The 21,605-nt window shown below is 37.5% G+C and overlaps 1 protein-coding gene across 2 annotated transcripts in view; it reads right to left on the bottom strand.

The window, feature by feature from the left end:
* Window positions 1-2,730: 2,730 nt before the first annotated feature.
* ZFPM2 (zinc finger protein, FOG family member 2) overlaps window positions 2,731-21,605 on the bottom strand; it is a 445,713-nt gene continuing 426,838 nt past the window's right edge. Inside the window, exons 5-7 of one of the 2 annotated variants that reach the window (XM_033126667.1) lie at window positions 12,571-12,777; window positions 9,134-9,358; window positions 2,731-6,258 (exon numbers count right to left, since the gene is read on the bottom strand). In XM_033126667.1, the coding sequence (XP_032982558.1) occupies window positions 3,767-6,258; window positions 9,134-9,358; window positions 12,571-12,777 (2,924 nt within the window). In that variant the 3' untranslated portion in view covers window positions 2,731-3,766. The remainder of the gene's footprint in view (window positions 6,259-9,133; window positions 9,359-12,570; window positions 12,778-21,605) is intronic. The other variant, XM_033126666.1, reaches the window with a different exon arrangement.

Here is a 21,605-nt window from a genome sequence, read left to right as displayed (position 1 = left end):
AGAGGGTTCCACCTGATTAAGAGATTTTCAAATATTGTTCACAAATTTCATAACAACTTAATTTTTTATTTAATTTCAATATTAAAACAACCATGTTGAATTATTTTAAGATTTAAAAGCTTTAACTCAAAATTGTTGCCTATGAGATAGCAACACTTTGAAGACCAAGTGTGTATTAAATTCTGCTGCCAGCTTAATTTATTTTGGTATTGATCACAGAATACTGCTTCCTATTCCCTCTATGTTTAGTTCAATGATTCTCAATTGTGGTCAAGGGAGGACAACATGGAATACCGTAGGGTTGCTTTGCAAAAATCCCCAGAAATCCAGGTGTACCCTAGATATTTTGATTCTGTAGGTTTTAGTATTCTGTAGGGGATTTAAACACCACAGAACAATCTGAAAAACCAATATAAAGCATTGCTCTTTTTGCCATCCTTCCCCCAGACCATTCAACTGGTATTCATATGCTGACCTAAATGCTGTCTTGTTAAACATGGGAGTTTATCAGTGAGGGTTGAAGATCTTTGATTTCCTCTTTGATGTAAGTCATCATATAACTTGGTACGCAAAGCTGTCCTCCATTCACTTGGTTTAGACTCTCACTACCCATTTTGACCATCACTATAGACTTGTAACTAATCTCCCTCTCTCTAGCATTTGGCTTCATACTCTATCACCATTCCGAAACACAATTTTTATTCCTTGATTCTAGTGAAGAAGCGAGGTACAAGGCAAGCCCATAAACCTCAGCCTGGAATTCAAGGTCTTGTTATACTAGATCCCTACTTACACACTTATTTTATTTTACTTTCCAACCTGAGTCCTCTTCTTTTGAAATTTTTTTTTTTACTCATTCTTCACCCTCACATGCTACTTTCATCTGTCATTTATCATGATCCCCACATGTAGAAAAACCATTTTAATTGGTCTAGTTCTGGTCCAAATGTCTTATTTCAGCCTATGCTGTTTCCTTCTGTGAATGGCTATTAGAACTGATTTTCAGTTATACAAACAATACTTGAAATATTCTTTTGGATACAATGCACATCTATCTCAGGGCTCCCAAAAGAATAGGTAGTTTTCTTTACCATTGTACCCACCTTTCAAGACCATTCCCTATCCAGATAGCCTTTCTCAACTCTTTCATCCCACATTGGTTTTCTTTTTGTCTTTGTACTGTTTAGTCTCACTCATCCTTCATACCTTGTCCTCGTTTACCATTTAGCGTTTCTAATGCTGTCACATATGGGAACCACCTGGACAGATCTTAAGATATAGATTCCAAGAACCCAGGAATTTTAAAAAACTGATCTAGTATGAGGCCCAGTGTACCAAAAATACATATTTATTGGCATTTAATAAATGTCCCCCAAGTGATTCTAATGAGAGAACAGTGTTGAGAAGTACTAAAGTGAGCCAGATTATAAACTCCGTTAGGGAAGCAATCATGTATTATACTTCTTTGCCTTCATCCCCAAAATAGTGGGTAAAATCCTAGATGATCAATAAAGTAAAGATGACTGGCTGATCTTCCTTTCTCTCTCTCCCTTCCTTCCTTCCTTTCCTTCCTTCTTTCCTTCCTTCCTCCTTTCCTTCCTTCCTTCCTTCTTTCCTTCCCTTCTTCCTTTCTTTCAGAGAGAAGAGGAAAAAGAAGAGTTTGGTGAAGGAAGTCCTGTTAAGAATATCCAGGCTTGCCAGTTCCCAACTGAGAACTGTGCAGATCTTTATGAACAACCTCGTGGAACCCTAAGAACCCGACACTTTAAGAGATTCCTGCAAAACTCTATTAAGCATATCAGTTCTGGTGACCTCAGTGTTTAGTCACCTGAAATGAAAAACATCAGTTAAGGTCAAGATTTTACATTTGAAAATAGTTATTCTCAACAAAGAATTGGAGAAATGATCTTGACAAGACAGTATTTTTTTTTTTTTACGTTTTGTCACAGTATTTATATATTATGTTCATTATGTTACCAAATCCAATATGGACGAATAGTGCATACAACCTATGTGCAAATAGTGTGTCTCAGCCACAGGTGAGGTAATTGCCTTTCCAGGTCAGGATGTTTCTAAAACTGCAGTAAACTACAGTCTGTCTTGATTGGAAATAGGTGCCATCTTGTCTACTGAATCACATCTCAACACCTCTGGATAGCCCATTAGGTCTTCCATGACCTAACCCACATTGTCTGTTCCCCACTCCCCCTCAATACAGAAACCTTTGGAATGTACAAATAGTATGTGTGAAATCTAGTGTGTTTTACAAATTGCAAGCATGAAATTTGTGCATCTTTACTCATCGGAGTCAATATACCATGTACTACACTGTTCTTCAAAATTCAAACCTTTCTCTGGTAAACTCCATTTAAAAGTTGGGTGCAATTGATCAACATTTGTGTCAATTCTTGGTCATAGGCTTTGTAAGCCTTTTAGACGCTCATGAAATTGTTCTTTTTTTGTGCTCTACAGTGGTAGTGGGGGCAAGAGATAAGAAAGGTAGTGCTTATTATATTGTTATAATAAAGAACTTTTCTAGTTACTGGAGTCTCCAGTTCATTTTATATAGTAAGTTATATTAATTAGGCACATATAAAAACAATAATCCCTTTACTGGTTTGTCATCATGTTGCTGTCGCTATTCTGTGCTGTTTTGAACCTATTATCATCACACAAGAGATTGGTATATGTGGTTTCCCTTGTATTTTAAAGAAAAAAAGTATGCCAACCTTCTCCAACAATCTGGAATTTTATTCCATCCATATACATGCATAGTAACAACATTTGTTGAGAAATTATTTCTATCAGAAGTAGAACATTATCTCTGTGATCACCAGGTGCAGTATTGCTACTCTTATATTTAAATAGATCTTATATATGAATTAAATTCATACTTGCAGCATTGAGTTTAGGATTTTGATTTAGACTGTGCCTTTCAAAAGATAAAACTGATTAATACTACCTCATTACTTACAATACTGCTTCCAGTAATTTTGTTCATTCTTTATAAAGTATTGCATTTAACAGCAAAGGTTTAAAAATTGAGACAGAGCTGCATCAGCGAAAGAAAATACAAGAAGTACTATACAAGAAAAAAGTTGCCATCTTCATTTAACATACATGTTTAAGATTAAGAAAATGGACAGAAACATACGGCTACATACAGATGCAAAGCCTAGTGACTAAGAGACTGTATCTGCTAAAATATAAAGTGCAAACGGAGCCTGATTATCCAAGAATTGAAATCTTAAGGCGAACTTATAGCACGTATATTTAGAACATCTTTGCAAGTTATATTTTAGCATATACATATATCTGCAACAGCATATAAGAAGAAATCAAGATACACAAGTGCTTTTGAAGCTATTTCTAAAATGCTTTTCTGTATTGTTTGTGACTATTTTCTTTAAAAGCTACTATACAGTGCAAACCATATGTGCTACACAATAACTATACAATAACATTACAAATGACTTTAATATAAAGTTTTTAAATAAAAATAACATAACCACAGCTATGAATACTGCTGGTAAAATAAATTAATTTTTTTTTTTTTGAAAATGGCACCAATAATACACTTTACTAATGGACTGTAATGAAATTACACCTTACGTCTTCAACTCAGCCATGATGAATTATCTCCTGATTGCCCAGATGTAATTCAAACAGCTTTTGTTTTTGTTTTTGTTGTTTTTTTCTGGACTGGGTAGAACAACATACTAAACACTGGTACCAAAGGTGACTGATGTGTATTTATTTAGATATCTCATTTGACGTGTTCCGCTGCATGTGATGAGCAATAAAACTTCTTGTGAGTTATAAAGTTTGAGAGGTTGTTGAACTGGATATCACACAGCCGGCAATATTTCCCACTTGTTGGCGCCTGGGTGGAGCCATTCACACCTTTTGCTATACTAGACAACTGTTCCTCTGCGGAGGGAATGCCTGGTGAGACGTTCTCATTTGTGGCTAATGGGTTCTCAGAGATCCAAGAGGGAGATTTGTGGCCTTCTTCATGCTGAGGATTCTGGGAAATGTTCTCTTGCTGTGGGTTGGAGGCAGATCTCTCATCTTGCTTTAGTCCACCGTTAACTATTACCATGCCTCTGTTTTTGGGCAGCAAAGGCAGGGAATCTTTCTTCGTTGCAGCACACCCATTTGAGGAAGCCTGGCCTTTAGGAGATTCATTTTCCGCATTTGTGCTTTGCTCTATGTCAGCGTTATGGATGACAAGAGAACCAGAAATATAATCACTTGTCTTTATTCCATAATAGGGAGAAAGCTGGTCGGCTCCTTTTGCCTTCTTTATTGCTCCAGGGTAGAGGCATTGGGGAAGAAATAAATGTTTGTTTTCTTCTTTTGTAGCAATGAGCTGAGCAGCTTCACTAAAGACTTTCAGGCCTTGCAGGGTGGCTAAGTGGGATGAAAATAAGTTTCCGTTGGGGGAAGGCTGCTTCAGATTCCCATTTTTCTCACATTTTATTATGCTTCTTTCATAGCTGATATCAGGGCTGTTTCGTTCGCTTTCTGGATTTGGAAACACTTTGCTGTCGAGTGGACCCAGGTCATTACGCTGATGGGCAGTGACTGGGCAGAAATTCTGCTTGTGGGCCAGGTAGTTTTCTACCTTATTGAAACTAATCTTGCACACAGTGCACTCGTGGTAGTCCAGCAGCCTTTTGGGAGATGTGGTCGTCCGCTCAGACTGGGATAAACACTTTTTGCTGAGATCGATGGGGACGTCCAGCTCTAGGCAGGAAACACTGGAATGAGTAGTGTCACATTTGGAAACCGGAACACATTTGTTGATCGTCAGAGAAGTTTCCAAGTGCTTTGAGACAATTCCTGGAAAGATATCACATCTTGGGTGGTAGCACTCTCCTAGCCCTTCAGTGGGTTCTTGAGTGGAGGTACAAGGATTGCTGAGGTTGGCTACGTCAAGAAATCGCTGTTGAACCAGTGGAGGCCGTTGTTCCTGTTCAGGTAGGCACATCTCATACATCTTCCTTCTCTTGCGTGTGCGCATGGTTCTCTGCATGGCAGGCACTTTGTTGGAAGCAGACCTCTTGAGCGGAGGGTCGTGGCGTGTAGCACAATAATACTGTTTGTGGACCATGTATGTTTCGTGCCGGCTGAAGGTGATGTTGCAAGCTTCACAGGTAGTCTTATTTGGGTCACTTTCCCCATCCACTAAGGGGACACTGGGATTTTTCACATCAACAGGTTTTCCATTAATTTTATCATCATTGCTACCGGAGGTGGAAAGCTTCTTAGCTTGAGTGGAAAAGTCCTTGTCGTGGCCCTTCCCATTTGGCCCAATTAAATCTAAAACAGTGGAAGAATTGATGCAGGATGTTTGAAGAAGTGGATTCTCAGGATCAGCAGAATGAGTGGCTGGGTTAAGAAGGTTTATGGAGGTTTGGCCAGTGTTGGGACTCACAGCCTCAGGCATCTTTTCTGAAACACCGGGGAACTCTGGGGATTTGGCCATCTGCTGCCATCGGCTGCTGCAATAATGTTTTTTGTGCACTAGATAGTTATCCAAATTATTGAATGTTATGTTGCACTCAAAACAAGTAGCCCCCTTGGGCATCAGGGGGCTGTAAATCACAGGAGGGTAGCTACTGCTTCCATGCCTCAGTCGCCGATGTACCAGCTCAGACATCTTGGCTAAGATCTCTGAAGCTTGAGGGACCATTGTGATATCTTGGGGAAAAGCAAACTGAGAGAGAAAAGGACCCACAGGGAAAGAAGGCCCAATATTAGGCTGGACTGGAGATGAGGCGAGTCTTGGACTAGAGGGCTCAGATTTTATTTTCGTGTAAGAAAAGCTTTGCTTATTAATTGTAGGCTGTATCTCTGGTCTCTGGTTAGTGAGAAAGATCTGAGTCTTTTTCTCACACTTGTCCAGCTCTGTGTCAGAGCTTGCATCTTTAGTCTGCATGGCCTTTTGGCTCTGGGGGAGTTCGCTTCTGGTCAACAAGTCTGTGGCTGGCTGTAAGCTGTCTTCAGTTCCAGTGGGAGAGTGTTCCATGTCACTTTCTCTGGGAAGTTTGCCTCCAGGGACGTGGAGCTCCTGGTGCTGTAATAACTCCCTCTGAGTCTGGAAGCCGAAGTGGCAGTGATTGCATCGGAAGGCAGCTTGAGTGAGATGGGAGAACAGGTGTTGGTGAAAGTTGATCACAGAATCAGCAGTGTAGCTACAGACGGTGCATTTTAGACTAGCACCAGGGGGAAGGAATTCTTCCATTTTCACTCCTGGAGAGACATACAAAATGAGAATACTGAGACCCTCACACATTGATTTCATCATGATATTAATCTTTACTAATGATCTAGTGTCTTCAACACAACAGGAATGAATTGAAATCTTTCAGAATCTCATTTGTGACATTAGCTTTTTTCTCGTGACATCTTCCACCATGTGTGATAACAGTAATAGCACTTTATACTTTCCAAAGCACTTTGCCTGCGAATCATTGCATCACAGCAGGATAGGAATCATTGTCTCCATATTACAGGTCAGGAAACAGACTCAAGGTGGCTAAGGGAATTGATTACGATAGTAAAGCTATTCAGTGGTAGTGCCATGACTAAACCTCAGATTTTATCATTTCTAATCCAGTAACTTCTTACTACATTATGTTCTACATTAGGAAGAAGTAGGTGTTCATTAGAATTGAAATTGATAACCTGTGTGTAAATCAAATAACTCTCAGTGTACTAGATTAGGTTTTTATTCAAAAGAATCCAAGTGGGAACCATTTTATAAAGTCAGTAACAGCCTCCTAATATATCTTTGGCATAAATCTAGAATTCTATTCATTGGTTTTGCTGAACATGGTTTATCTCTATCCAGGGCTGATGATACGCAGTTGGTAGACACCAGTGCACCAATGTAGTCGTTTCTGACCAACATCCATGCTGATTGATCACTGGCTGTTTCTAGTCAGTTATTAAATATTTTTTAATATTACCAATGACTGGTGGTTAAACCTCACTGTGATATGTAAGAAATAAATACAGACCAAATATATACAGACCAAATATACATAAGAAATATATTTTGGTCATCTAGATAACCAAAATATATTTCTTATATTTGTCCAAGGTTCCTGGCTCACAGATCCTAAAATTATTGCAATTTCCAGTGATAAGAGTCATAAAGGTATCTTTTGTTATGTTAATGACGTGATTTTTGGAAAGTCCCCTAGGTAATCTAAAGATGGGAGGGGGCTGGTTGCCAGGAGAACCAAACCTGTGATTAGAATGTTGAAACTTTCAGTCCTCCCCCCGCCCTTAACCCCTTGGGAGGGAGAGAGGGGCTGGAGAATGAGTTCAATTGCCAATGGCCAATGACTTTATCCATCATGCCTATGTGACAAAGTCTCCATAAAAACCCAAAAGGACCCAAAAGGTTCCAAGAGCTTCAGGGTTGGTGAACATGTGGAGATTAGGGGAGAGTGGTGCCTTCTAAGAAGGCGTGGAAGCTTCTCACCCTTCCCCCAGAACTTGCCCTGTGCATCTTTTCCATCTGGCTGTTCCAGCATCATATCCTATTAGAATAAACTGTTAATCTAGTGAATAAATGGTTTTCCTGAGTTCTGTGAGCTGCTCTAACAAATTAACCAAGCCCAAAGAGTGGGTCTTAGCAAACCTCTGATTTATAACCATCCATTGGTCAGAGGCACAGGAAATAATCTGGACTTGTGATTGGCATCTGAACCAGGGTGGGCAGCCTTGTGGAACAGAGCCCTTAGCGGGTGGGATCTGGATACTTTTACTCACCAAGGTCAACTCTCATTCCCATTTGTTGGTATGTGGTTAAATCATACTTGGTTCATCCTGTCTGTACTCTAGACTAAAATGAGAATTGCCTTTTATATTTATAAGCTGAAAATATGGCAGAGAAAACCCAGTCCTGTAGCAATAGAACATTTCTTATTCTTGTGTTTTTTTTCTCTCCTTAACTAATCCAATACTTATTTTTCTGTTCAGTTGAAAAGATCCCTCTCTCTTTATTTTTGTTGTATGCATGACTTTACTCACCATGTGAAACAACCAACTTGTTTCCGCTTTCCCTTCTTTATCACCTGTGTAAAGACAGCTCATGTGTAGGGAAAGGGAAGAGAATGAGTAGAAAGGAAGTTGCCTATTTTTATAGGTTCAAAGACAATAGTTTGCACTGTACTAGGATTTTGGAGGTTGAAGCTAGTTTTTTGAAACTCAGCACCTATTTCAGTTTTTTATTTATTCAACCTAAGCAAAAACAGTGAAGGAAATCACCCAGAAATATCCTACAAGTTTTGTATTATAGGTGCCAATAAAAACTGTAATTCCCAAACCTTGGTTTGCCCTATCCAAGAATGTTCCTAGAAATATCTGAAGTTAATATATGGGAATTAGAATATTGTGTGTGATGGTACTAACAACAATTGGGCATACAATTCCAAAATAAATGGGAATAGTTGCCACCTTTCTGTTAAGAGTGGGCTTGGAAAAAATAAAACAAACAACTTAGATGTTTTTCAGACTAATTTTTCTTAAGAAATTAAAACATAGTACACAAAGTGGTTTGATGTCATAAAAATAAAGTAAGCTGTTATTATACACACTCTGGAAGTTAAGAGCATTTTAAAGACCATATTTAAAAGTTAATTTCTTTCAAGTGATTTTACTTGGATCTATCAAAATAACAGCTTTGTTTCAATTCAGAAAATACTTATTTTTATGTGTTTACTATTTATTCCCTGCCATGTGGCAAAGAGTAGGGTCAGTTTGCAAAGATACTTGACAATTAAATCAATGAATATTAATGACAATATACAAAGAGTATTGAGACTTTCTTTCTAAAATGATGCTGTTTTACTTCAGTTGAAAAAAAAATAAAATAGATGATTTGGCCTGCAATCTGAGCACAGTAGTTAGAAAAGAATTCAGACCCAAGTCCTTTGAGTAAAATATACTGATTGTAAATGACATAGATAACCAGCTGGTCTAGCAAGTTACGTTTTGTTTTTATAGATAGATATAGTTAAATAGACATAGATGTATATATGTATGTACTTATGTATGCATGTAGAGAAAGAATAGAACCTCCTGGAGCAAAAGAAGAAACATGGGAGGCACTTACCACTGTGTGAATTCAGGTGCATTTCTAGAGCTCGAGCATTTGAGAAGCTCTTGGTGCATTGTGGGAAGGGGCACAGGCTGGAAATCTGAGCAGCACTGTCATCATTTTCTTCTGACACTGGAGCAGCTTCTCTTTGCCTCCCACTGCAATAGTACATCAAATGGGCTTGCAGATTCCGCTCACTCCGATACCAGATGCCGCAGGACTTGCAAGGAAATATATCTTCTGCAGACAAAAACACAGGGACACATTAGCTGCTGTCCATTTTAGGGTAAAGCAGCATTTAGTTCAGTTTTTCTCAGGGGCTGTTCTCAGGTTCTGAATTAGGCAATCAGACGATGAGTGATGAGTGCAGTCGTGGATGTTGTTCCACAGTACAGAACTAAGCTTTTAAAGTAATGTTACACTCAATGCAATTTACCTTCTCACAGACTCTTTAGAAAGTGGTATTGTAGGAGAGGCCAACATTCAATGAAAACACGAGATTAATTTTAAATTGTTTAAATTGAATTTATGGTTTAGAAATATATGCATTTATAAATAGCAATATGAATTGGTTTATAGTCATGGCTGACCTAAAGTTGTCACCAAACCCGACATCAGTTTTTTCATTTAATACATTGTGTCTACTATGTGCCAGATGTTATGCGGGGTTGGGTATAAAAATAAAAGACCATACAGATGTTGTTAGGAGCTTAAGGTTTCCTGGGGTTGATGAACAAATGATCAGATAATTACATTAGAATGTGATGACTATTATGATGGAGGTATCTGAGGGGTGCTTTAGGCATGGAAAACAGACATTAGACTGGTGGGAGATCTCCTTGGTGGAGAGAGGAAGAGGTCAGAAAACGATTTAGAGGGAAGATGATGACATGCCTTAGTTGAGTTGTAAAGAATGAAATTAAGCTAGTGAGGTAGAGAAGAGGGTTGGGTTTTCCTGACCAAGGGAACAGCTCAGGGAAAGTCATGGTAGCCTGAGAGAGGGTCTGGATGAAGGCTGGGAGTCTGTTTGATACTGTTCAGACAAGGACCATGATAGGAACTGGGGGAGATGAGGTTATAGAAGTCAGGGATAAACTATCAAAGACCCTATAGTCTCCCTTAATAAGTTTAGATTTTTATCTCAATAGTTATGGAGAATCACTGAGTCATTTTAAGCAAGAGACGGACAGAATCAGATATTATAGAATCATCAGTGTGGCGTTTTGAAGGTAGTGAATTTGAAAGGAAGACTAATGACTGGTAGGAGGTAGCTACCATAATCTAAGTGAACTGTGACAATTTGTGCGGTAGCTGAAGTCCTATAGTATTTATTAAGTCATGCTGTGATGTGTATTTTCATGTATTCACTCATGAAAAATGTCTCTGTGTATATTTCACCCCCTCCCCCCCCATCCATTTATAGGTGAGGAAAGTGAAGTTGACTGACTTGCCCATGATCACGTAAGTTGGTCAACTGCTATTGGACCCTAGTGTCAACACTCTCATAATACATAGCAAGGAGGACAATGAGGAAGAAAAGTCACATTGAGAAAGTAGAACTGATGGGAAGTGATGACCACTACTTTGCAATTAGATGCTAAAACAAAACCTTTTTCTCCTTGGTGCCTAGGTTTGTTAGTACGTGTATTTCTGTGTAAGTGACAGTTTCATTCATTTCTACAGGGAATAGATGACAAAGAGGTGATGAATTTAGGCTAAGACTCATATAGGGTGATAAAACCTGACAATGTATTGTTTAATAATGGCACTTTTGTGATGAAAGGGGGAATGAATCTGAGGGATATTGTTGTAAATTGGGACTAATCCAGGCACACTGGGGCATATGGTCACATTCAATATGTAGGATTTGAAATTTCTGTAAGAAATACAGAGGAACATGGGAAAGGTGGCAACAGAGGTCTAACACTTGGCAAAAACAGCTGGACTTGTGATTTGTGAATTATCGATGCACAGTTGGTGGTAGAACCCATGGTAGTGAAGAGGATAGCTCAGGGAGATGGTGTTAAGGGAGGTAAGGAGAAAACCAAGGACCAAATTCTAATGAATGAGACGTAAGGACAGCACTTACAACACAGAATTTCACAATAAAATTTAATTGCGAAATTACTACCATTTATTATTTAGTCTCTTCCACCCAACTTAGTTACACTTACACTATTCAGAGGGCCACACTGTTCAGAATGAGAATGAAGGCTGTATGCATCCATGCTGATTTATTTGGAATTAATAGTCATCTTGCTACAGAAAGCAAACAGAGTATAATCTCAAATAGAATTAACATTCACACTTTGGAGCTTCTCAATAATATAAAGTATGCCTAGTATCCCTGGTAACAGACCCCTTTTGCCTCAAATTCGAGTTGGGCTCATGTTATTTCACATTCCTTACTATACAAATCAAAATAAAGATCCAGTAAAGAAAATAACTACATGTACATTAAGGAAATCAAAAAATATTAGCTTGGGTTGGGTGCACTGGATCTGCTGGTTGGATGCCGAGTAATTCCAGATATACCTGAGAATTTTTTTGCTCTAAAGGATGCTCTTACTATAATACAAGAACATAATTATTGTTGAGTATGTATTTTAATATCAAGACATCATTGCTGCCTTTATATTTCTCTTTTGTATCATTCAGAGTTTCAGAGATCTTCAAGGATGTTTTTGACTAAGTGCAATGTTTCATTTATGTACTAGCTTTAGAATTTATTCTCCTCTTAAGATGTAACTGCTACTCATGTTTTCTCACAAAGCTAGATAAAAGCAGAGCTGAGTATAGAACTCAGATCTTGGGACTCCTAGATCACTGATTTTCTGTCATGTAAAGTGCCACTTTGTGTGTTCAAGGAATACTAATTAAGTGCAATAGTTATTTTAACAAAACATAGTCACAAAAGTATATTTGCCAGGGCATATTTAAAAATTCTCCATATAAAGTATTCTAAGCTTACATGTATTTTTCTTCCTATTCTTATCTTTTTTGTGTCTATTAGCTGATGTCTTGATTTATCGAGATTAAATTTCCTCTTCATTAGTATATTTAATAAAAAAACTGATTTGCATTCTTTTTCTTTAAGTTTTTAACCCTAGAGCCCTTAAAGAATACTGAAATTATTCTACTATAGGAGCATCAAGAAAGCTGTTGGGCTTCTTATAGCTAAGTAGCCTTGAATGTTGTTCAACTGGTTTAGAATGTCAGGTTTTTGTGTGTGATGTTCAGGAATCCAACCTGAAATGAATGCATTTAAGTGAGAAGCGATCACATAAACACACACACATACACACACACAGTTAGAAGATAAACTGAAATCACAACACTAGAGAAAAAAGTCTGTCCCCAGTTGTCTGTCAGTAGACATTTTTTTCCCTCTCCCATGAGTACCCATCACAACTAGAAAGCTTTTGTACCGGGCTATTGCACTCAGCACTTACTATTGACAATAGCTGTAGGCAAAATAGAAGCCATGGCAGCTTGCTGAGGAAGCAGCTGAATTGAGTCCAGCAGGCGTGCAGGGTACATCCCTTCTGTAAGACTCATCTGACTGGCAGCTTGTAGCCTTGAGTCAAAATCCACCACGAAAGCAATTAGCTCTTCACCCTCAGAGATGGCCTTCGTAGTCGTGCACCAAAGCTGACCTCCTATTAAGAGGAAGAAGAGAAAGATAGCATTGACATAGAATGCTTGAGTCTGCTGTACATTAGATAGATGTCAATAGCACCTTCTCTTGTCTTTCACTTCCATTCCTCCTGGGGTGGAGTGTTTGATCAACACAACAGCTGTAGTCCTCTTCCCTCCAATGTGCAAAATTGTATCCCTTGCATTAAATGAACTGTTCAGTGGCCAAAAGAAGACTGAGAACCAAGTTAGACATAATTTGTAGAGAGTTTTGTCAACTGTTTGCCTTCCGGGCTTGGCTTAATCATTAACCATATTATATCACGGGGTATAATGCCTGCAAATAAGCAGGCATTATAAGGTAAGGATCTAACTGCAGACATTTACTTCAGGTGAGCCTTTCAAAGTTACTTTCTGTTCCTTATGAAAGTAAAAAGTTATTTCTCTTTCTTCCTCTTTTCCTCCCTCACAGTCTCTCTTCCCAAAATACTTTGATTGTATCAATACCAAATGATTAAAACTACAAAACAAATAAACAAAAGCACCTAAAATCTAGAAATTTAGAATAAAATTTGGTTAGTTTTATGCTCCTTATTAAAAGCATTAAAAAGCATTACTGTCTTTTCTGCTGACATGTATATTTATTTTTTTTTGACTGACTGATCTTTACTTATATAATGTGCCTTATAATGTGGCTTCTTTATCTCCATTTACCCTGATTGAACTTCCTGAAAAGAAGGTATGACAAAGATCTTTTTCAAAAGGCTTATTTAAATAAAGATTTGTTTAAATGAAAAGAACTCTTTCTTCAAACACTAAGATATACTCTGGCTCTGGGCTTCAAATGATCACGTGTGGTGCATTAAAAAGAAAATTAACTATGCAAGTACATCTTCTAATGTATTGGAATGCGATAGCGAATGCTCATTTATTTAACATGTTTAGACAGGCAAAGCACTTATATTTTGTTATCTACACTCTCAGGCCTAGATACGTATCCTGTACAGTTATGGCTGAAATAATGTGGCATACTTGATATGTTATAAAGCTTTTTTCATTGTTTATATATTTCAGGGCTATATGTTGTACTCATTAAGTAAGCAAAAATTGTACCCATTCTGATAAGTCATATTGCTCTGTTTATCTGTCAGCATTACTGTCTTTTCAACTGCACTTCATTTTTCCACCCTCAAAGAGATCATAGTTTTTAAACAATTTGTGGTAAAAATCTGGTGGAAAAGATAACACCACCATAGGACATGGCACAGTTGCACAGAAGAATCAGGACATTGTTTTAGAGGTTCCTTGAACAATTAATTAAACCAGCTGATTAAGTTTTAAAGGAAAACAAACAAAACACCATCCATGACAATACACGTTTGAGAAAAAATAAAGCTAAAATTACAGACCTTGAGTGTGTGTGAGTTTCAAAGTAAAACACAAATATGTAATACTAAGACTAGAAAACAATTTCACTTTTTGCTTTTACTTTGACTCTCCGTATCTGAAAGCATACACATTTACCCAAGTTGTAAAATAGATTGACATTTATTAACAAACAAGGACACTCAAAGGTATCACTGAGGAATCAGATGAGCATTGAAAAGTGCTAAGTGGCGGTATTTCTGCTGGTGAGCTTCTTCTCTGAAGAAAGCTTCTGCCATCGGCTGCAATACCTTCTCCGATGTGCATACAGATTCAAACTACTTACAAGTATAGACAAGGTAATCATGTACACCATATCTTTCCTCTAGGACACAGTTTATTAAGTGAGTCTGTCATTGAGAGGTGGGGAGGGCAGAACAAAGATTACCATTCAGGTTTGGTCTTTCTGAGTCATTGGATTTCAGTGGAACCAAATAACTTACATTATTAGTAAGAATTTAACATTATTAGTAAATTTATATTATTGGTAAATCCAGCTATCATTGTTTTTTACAAAAGAAAAGTTTTGGACTCAGTTACCCAGGAGAAATAGAGATTTTAGAGAAGATACCAAAAAGCTCCAAAAATAAATAAATAAATAAATAAATAAATAAATAAATAAATAAAAATAATCTTCACAAATATTACCATGTTTCCTCGAAAATAAGACCTAGCCGGACCATCAGCTCTAATGCGTCTTTCGGAACAAAAATTAATATAAGACCTGGTATTATATTATATTACATTACATTATATTATACTTGGTCTTATATTATATTAAAATACGACCAGGTCTTAGTTAGTCTAAATTATAAAATTCAATCTGAACTTATAATATTAGTCTGAAAATGTGCTGTGTAGACTTGATGCAAAAGTCAGTCTTCTTAGGACTCAATTTTTCAAATCATTCATTCATCAGCTATTCCTTGAACTCTCTGCTGTGTGCCAGGCTGGGCCCTATGGCTTCACACATAGCTATACAATTAGAATGCACACATATAAACAGGTAACTGACAATAGCACATGGTGGTGTCATCCCCTAATGCTAAAGAAAATGTAAGATGAGTGACTAACTGACATTTCTTGGGAGAGTCCGGCAAGCCATCCAAGGTGACTTTTTGATTGACTTATGAAGAATAGAGGTAAAATAGCAAAAGTATGTGTAGGGGACCTGCAGGTACACCATTACCAGCAGAGAAAGGAGCATGCATGTAAGTGCAGGATTTTGGAAGAGCCTGACTGGCCCTGATAATGGTTCAGAAGCCAGCAAACCTGGAGCTTGGGGTCTGAGTGAGAAAATGGTCTCTGAGCATTGGTGTGCTTGACCCAGCCTATTCTGGGTCAAGGGCAGAATGTTCAATTGTCAGGAATTTTATGTTGGTTAATATCACACTGGTAACTTGAAACTGGCCATGGTGAGAGTGAAAGCATTTGCCACTGGAACTGGCAAACATTGCAAACCAGGGCTTCCTCCCACAAAAAGAGGTTAGAGTAGGATGAGAAGCTTTGAACGTAATATACAAACAGTTGTGTCTGGCTCATGGTGGGGAGATAGTATATATTTATTTGAGTGAATAAATGAAAAAATTCTTCACATGGGCTCCCCCACCCCACCCCTTACGCCCCCTGGAATAAAGATCTGTGTAGTAAGGAGAGTGAACTGAAGAAGAGCCATTTGGACGCTGTTATACTAGTTCAGTTGTGAGAAGTGTAATGTAACTTGTAAAGGAGAAAAGGGCCAGGCTCAAGACATGGGGCTTAGAGTGGACTGGGGTGATTTCGTGAGATGAGAAGGAGAAAAGGAGCTGTTGAAAATGACACAAAAGTTGCTGGTTTGGGAAACCAGCTAATGGCACTGCCATTAATGAGGGAGTAAAGCTGGTATAGTAACAAGTGTAGTTAAGACAACAAGGAGATAATTGGTACTATTTAGGAGCACTTTGGGCCAGAAAAGCGAGGTATTTGATGTACTTCATCTATTTTGATCCTGTCAATTATTCTGTGAAGTAGGTGATATATTCCCCATTTTAGAGTTCAGAAAATTGGAGCTTGGAGAAGTTAATTAACTTGCCGGAAGTCACACATGTGGTCTGTGGCAGAGTCATGATTTAGACTTCTGTGTGTCCAGCTCCAAAGCCCAAGTATGCATGTGCATGTGTAGTGCACATTTGTATGTGTATGCATGGAATTACTGAATTGTAACATCTGAGGTATGTGAGAGGCTTTCCGGTGAATGTTATCTAGGAGGTACTTGGAACTTGAATGAGACATAACGCTGGAAAAACTATTTTGGAAACCATCAGTACATTCTAAATGACTGTGGTGCTCTTTGCATTATTGTGGTTAACACAGGAAGAGTACAGTGTAAAAAGAAAAGGACCAAAGATTGAAACTTGAGAAATCTTAACATTTAAAATGTGGGTAGAGGAGATGGGATCATTTAGACATATAGACAACACATATTTGAAAAAAATTAGAGAGGAACCAAGAGAATGGCACCACAAAAATCATGGGTTGCCTCTTTGAAACTGGCTGAGTTTTTTAGATGGTGAATGTTCAGTGTTTAACTGATGGAGTTATTTACAGGGAGAGACATTCACAAGTATTCTAGCATAATTTCAATTACTGATTAAAAAGAAGTGTTCTAAGTGGGATTGCTAGCGAAGGATATAATCCCATCTGGAGGAAGTATGGACAATGGAACCAGATTGTCGAAGTGCAAATCTTGCCTCTGCCACTTACTATGTGACCTTCAAATTGTCACCTAAGCATTTGGCCTATCAGTTTCTTCAAAATGGGCATGATGATAATAGTGCTGAACTCATGGTGTTATTATGAGGATTAAATAAGCTAATATATGTGAAAGCTTAAGAACAGCACCTGACATATATTAAGTGCTACATAATTGTTAACCATTGTTATCCTTTTGTTTTGGTCTGATTGGGGCTATTATTCTCATTTCTCAATGCCCTGCTAAATCCAAGAAAAGAAATCTTAGCAGAAAGAAAAGACAAACCTCTGAATTCAATGAGCAAATGTATCTATGCTTCACTGGTGAGAGCTAAATCATTTCAGAAAAAAACGGTTAAGGCTACATCCATTTGTGAATTACATACTATATCTTGACTAGTTAGAATTAGAAATAGTTTATAGCAATCAACTTGGGGCTGAGTAGGCAGGAGAACCAGTTTCCTACCCTACTGTTTTTAGAGGTAGGGTAAATATGGCCAACTCTAATTTGCTATCGAATGAAAGGCAGTAGTATCCATCTCGATTAAGAAACAATCTGAGGGCATGAAAATGCTAAATCATGTTGATATTTAGCTATTTTGGCGTCTTCCTTGATTGACCTCATGTTCAAGAGAAATAAAGCACAAGGTATTATATTTGGCTTTAAAATGAGAGCACCATTCATTATCAAACAAAACACAAAACCCAGAAAATAACAAGAATTGGCAAGAATGGAACCCTGGTACACTGCTAATGAGAGTGTAAAATGGTACTGTCATTGTGGAAAACAGAATGGAATTTCCTCAAAAAATTATAAATAGAATTACCTATGATCCAGAAAAATCGAAAGCAGGCTCTCAGATATTTGCACACGCATGTTCAGAGAAGAGCAGCATTATTAAAAATAGTTAAAACATGGAAGCAACCCAAGTGTCCACTGACAGAAGAATGGATAAGCAAAATGTGGCATATACACACAATGGAATATTATGCAGCCTTAAAAAGGAAGGACATTCTGACACATGCTACAACATAGATGGTCCTTGAGGACATTTTGCTAAGTGAAATAAGCCAGTCACAAAAAGGCAAATACTATATGATTCCTCTTATACATAGGCTATTCAAAATCAAAGAGAGAGAAAGTAAGAATTTTGGTTGCCAGTGACTAGGGGCAGGGAGAAATGGAGCGTTATTGCTTAATGGGTACAGAGTTTCAGTTTTACAGGATGAAAAGAATTCTGGAAATGGGTGGTGGGAATGTTTGCACAGTAATGTTAATGTACTAAATGCCAGTGAACTGTATGCTTAAAATTGGTTAAGATAGTAAATTTTATTATATATATATATATATATATATATATCCCCATAATAAAGAAATTAGAAAAAAATGAAAGTACTATTTATTCACTAGGAAACATCCACTGTGAACCGAGAATATTTGCACAAGGTCTTTAGCCATAGCTAAAGATGGGAATATAACTTCATAAGGTGCTCTTCATAGGAGATCGTTCATAAACAAAACAAGAGTAAGGTCTCCTCCCTTCCAGTTAAGCTACTTTAACAAACTACTTCCTGAAAGATCAGTCCCTAGTTGCTGAGATGGAATTCACTTTATTTGCCCACGTTAACCATTGTTGTTTGAATGAACTTCGGAAATTGATGTAGATCTGAAAATCGTGCATGATATAGCTCCTGGTTACTCTATTGATTTGGGTTTCTGTCTGTGTTTTCAATGCCAGTGCAGTGTTCCTGTCAACTCTCTATGGATATGAAATTTAAGGAATCTAAACAATGTTTTCTGTAGCTTTCATACGCAGGATTATGCTTAATGCCCTAGATTTAAACCGAGAGGATTTTCAGTGTACTAATCTATACTAATGGTATATCGATAAAAACACAAGTAGAATTATGTAAATATGTTGGGTGCACACAGAGTAATGTCATATTTGTTTAATTGATAAAACTCTTACAACACTCTTTGCATAGCCAATCCAGAGCAAATGATCTTGGTTTAAGGGACTACATGCTCATAATGAAGCACAGGTGGCACTCAAAATCACTGAGAATGTATTTGTCCTCAGTGCAGAGATGAACTAGAAAGAGCACTTGACTGGTGGGTAAGAAACTTTAGTTCTAGTCCTAAATTGATTATTAGTTACTGTGTGACCTTGAAGAATTGCTTTACCTACACCATAGAAAATGACAGCTCTAGGCTGGATACCCTCTAGATTATTATCATCAAGTTGTGAGCAACTTTTAATGCTTCTATAACCAATGTGCTAATAATAGTAATTATCACACATTTATTAAGTGGTTACCATGGGCTGTGAGATCACGGGGCTGGAAGTGCACATAAATTTTCAAGGTCACAGAGCTACAGTGGAACTGAAAGAAGACAAGGAGAAATGGGAGATCGGATTTGAATGAGGCAGTTTAGCTCTCGATTCTGTGTGAAAACCCAGGTGTCCCAAGTCACAGCACCATCTGATGTCCACTAACTGCACCTTATCGTGATTACGCAATTGAGTAATTAGCAGTTATCTCTCTGAATCAGAAATAAAATGGTTCACTTTCTGAAACAGTGTCCAGAAGATGACACAGTGATGAGATATAGGTTTTAAATGCATAGTTACAATCTGGAGAATAATGTCTATACTTGTGATGTGGAAGGAACTCCAGGTTATCTTCCAACATGACTACTAAATAATTATAATAACTAACATTTAGAAAGCACTTACTATGTGCCAAGTACTGTTTTAAATATTTCATACATATTAAACTCATTTGATAATATCAAATATGAATGTAGCATCTGCCCAATTCCCTATTTAAACTGCAAGTTCAGGGGGGACACTAAAAAGGCATAAAAATTCTACTTAACCATCAAACACTGGTTGGCAATCCTGACTACCCTTAGTGAACACTGATTTCTGGGTCCCACCCCAGATTAAGCAAATCAAAATCTCTGGGAATGATGTTTGGGCTTCATTATTTTTTTAGTAGCTCCCCAAAGGGCTTCCTGTGCCTGTAGAGCTAAGAATCACCGGCATAAGGGTAAACTATCTGCAATTTGTATAAGGTAGAAAGAGTGAGACCCTATGAACAAAAAAAGTCTCTTGATAATCAAATATTTCAGAGATGTGTTCAGACAGTTCAGCAGAGGGATGTCCATTTTAAAACTGAGAAAATGACATTTGAAAATAGCTTTGAATTTCCCCTTTCCCTTCCCCAATATTTGAAGAATGTAAGAGCGATAAGAAGAAAGGCAGAAAGAACAAGGATGTAATGACTTAGCATCCATGATCTTTCAGGTGAAGAAGCAAGTTAGAACTTAATAAATTTGTGAATTATATTGAGTTTTACAATGTTTAATTCTTTATTATTTTGAAGGTATGTAACTTATTAGAAATGATCAATAATACTGCATCCCCCAAAACTGTAAAAGATCATATTGTGCAAACCAGAGCAAAAAAAAAATCACATTTCTAATGCATGGGCATGAAGTCTTTATCAAATGATATCGGGCACTGGAGCAGCTATCTGATACCTTCCTGGCTTTCACTAAATGTAAAGGTTATTTTAGGATTCTCTCTTTGTCTGCCTCTTATGCTGCAAACACAGTCACTCGCCCGTCTCCCCACCCACACACCACTCCCTTCACAAATAAAGGACAAATACATTCAAGGTTCCACTGAAAGTAATAACTAAGACCTTGACGTTCTTTAAAAACCACGTATTTGCTGTTCTAAGAAATGTTTATGATCAAAGTTCTTATACAAACAGATACGGTTCCTAACAGGAAGCTTATAAATTTTCTCATAATTGCTGTCAAAACTACAATGAAGTGCACTCCAAGTTTCGAAAATAAAGAATAAAATCACAGTTCAAACTCGATTATGTTTTGGAAATTCACACTCCTCTTACTAGAAGCAGTGGCCTTAAATATCTCCCCATCCTGCCAAATTTTTCACTTGCACTTTTTATTATTTATGAAATCAGTGTCTGCACAATGTCATGCAGACCTCTGCTGATAAACTCTAATTAAGATTAAGACAAGCCTTTTGGAAAGGATCCCATCATTAGCAAACATGATAAACACAAAAATACTCCCTACTTGTCAACCAGGAGCAATTCAGTAACCTAACAGTATTATCTGTTGCTAGGTTACAGAGCTGACAAAGCTTCAATTATATTGTTCGACCATACCTATAGAGTTCTGTATAAGCAAAATGTATCCAGTATAAAAGCATTTAACTTCGTCCATGCTATCTGCAATTCACGGCTTCTTACAATGGTAAAAATCAGGTTAATAATTACACAGCACGCTGAAAAATCTTTTCCATGTGTTACGTCTATACATGTTCCTTTCTAATTTATCTGTGTGATTGATAGACGCTTGCTTTGTAAAAAGAAGGAAATGCAAGCAATGTGAAGCTGTAAACCTCAAGCACAACTATGTCTGGGCTCATCAAGATACAAACCTAAGCTTAGCATAAAAATACACAGCAAATTGAAGCAATTAAAGCACATTTAGATTTTTGTATTACTCCGCCTCAGTACATAGAAGGATAAGGAACCTTAAGCAAGTAGGTAGGGATACCAGTTTGAAACTTTATGTTAAGCTAAAAAAAGAAAAAAGAAAAAAAATAAAACCCCACACACACTACTCACCTAATAATACAAAAGGAAATAGGGG

Source organism: Rhinolophus ferrumequinum, chromosome 14, assembly GCF_004115265.2.
Source record: "Rhinolophus ferrumequinum isolate MPI-CBG mRhiFer1 chromosome 14, mRhiFer1_v1.p, whole genome shotgun sequence".
Taxonomy (NCBI): Eukaryota; Metazoa; Chordata; class Mammalia; order Chiroptera; family Rhinolophidae; genus Rhinolophus; species Rhinolophus ferrumequinum.
Note: the sequence above shows the minus strand (reverse complement) of the source record. Positions and strands in the feature narration are given on the sequence as shown.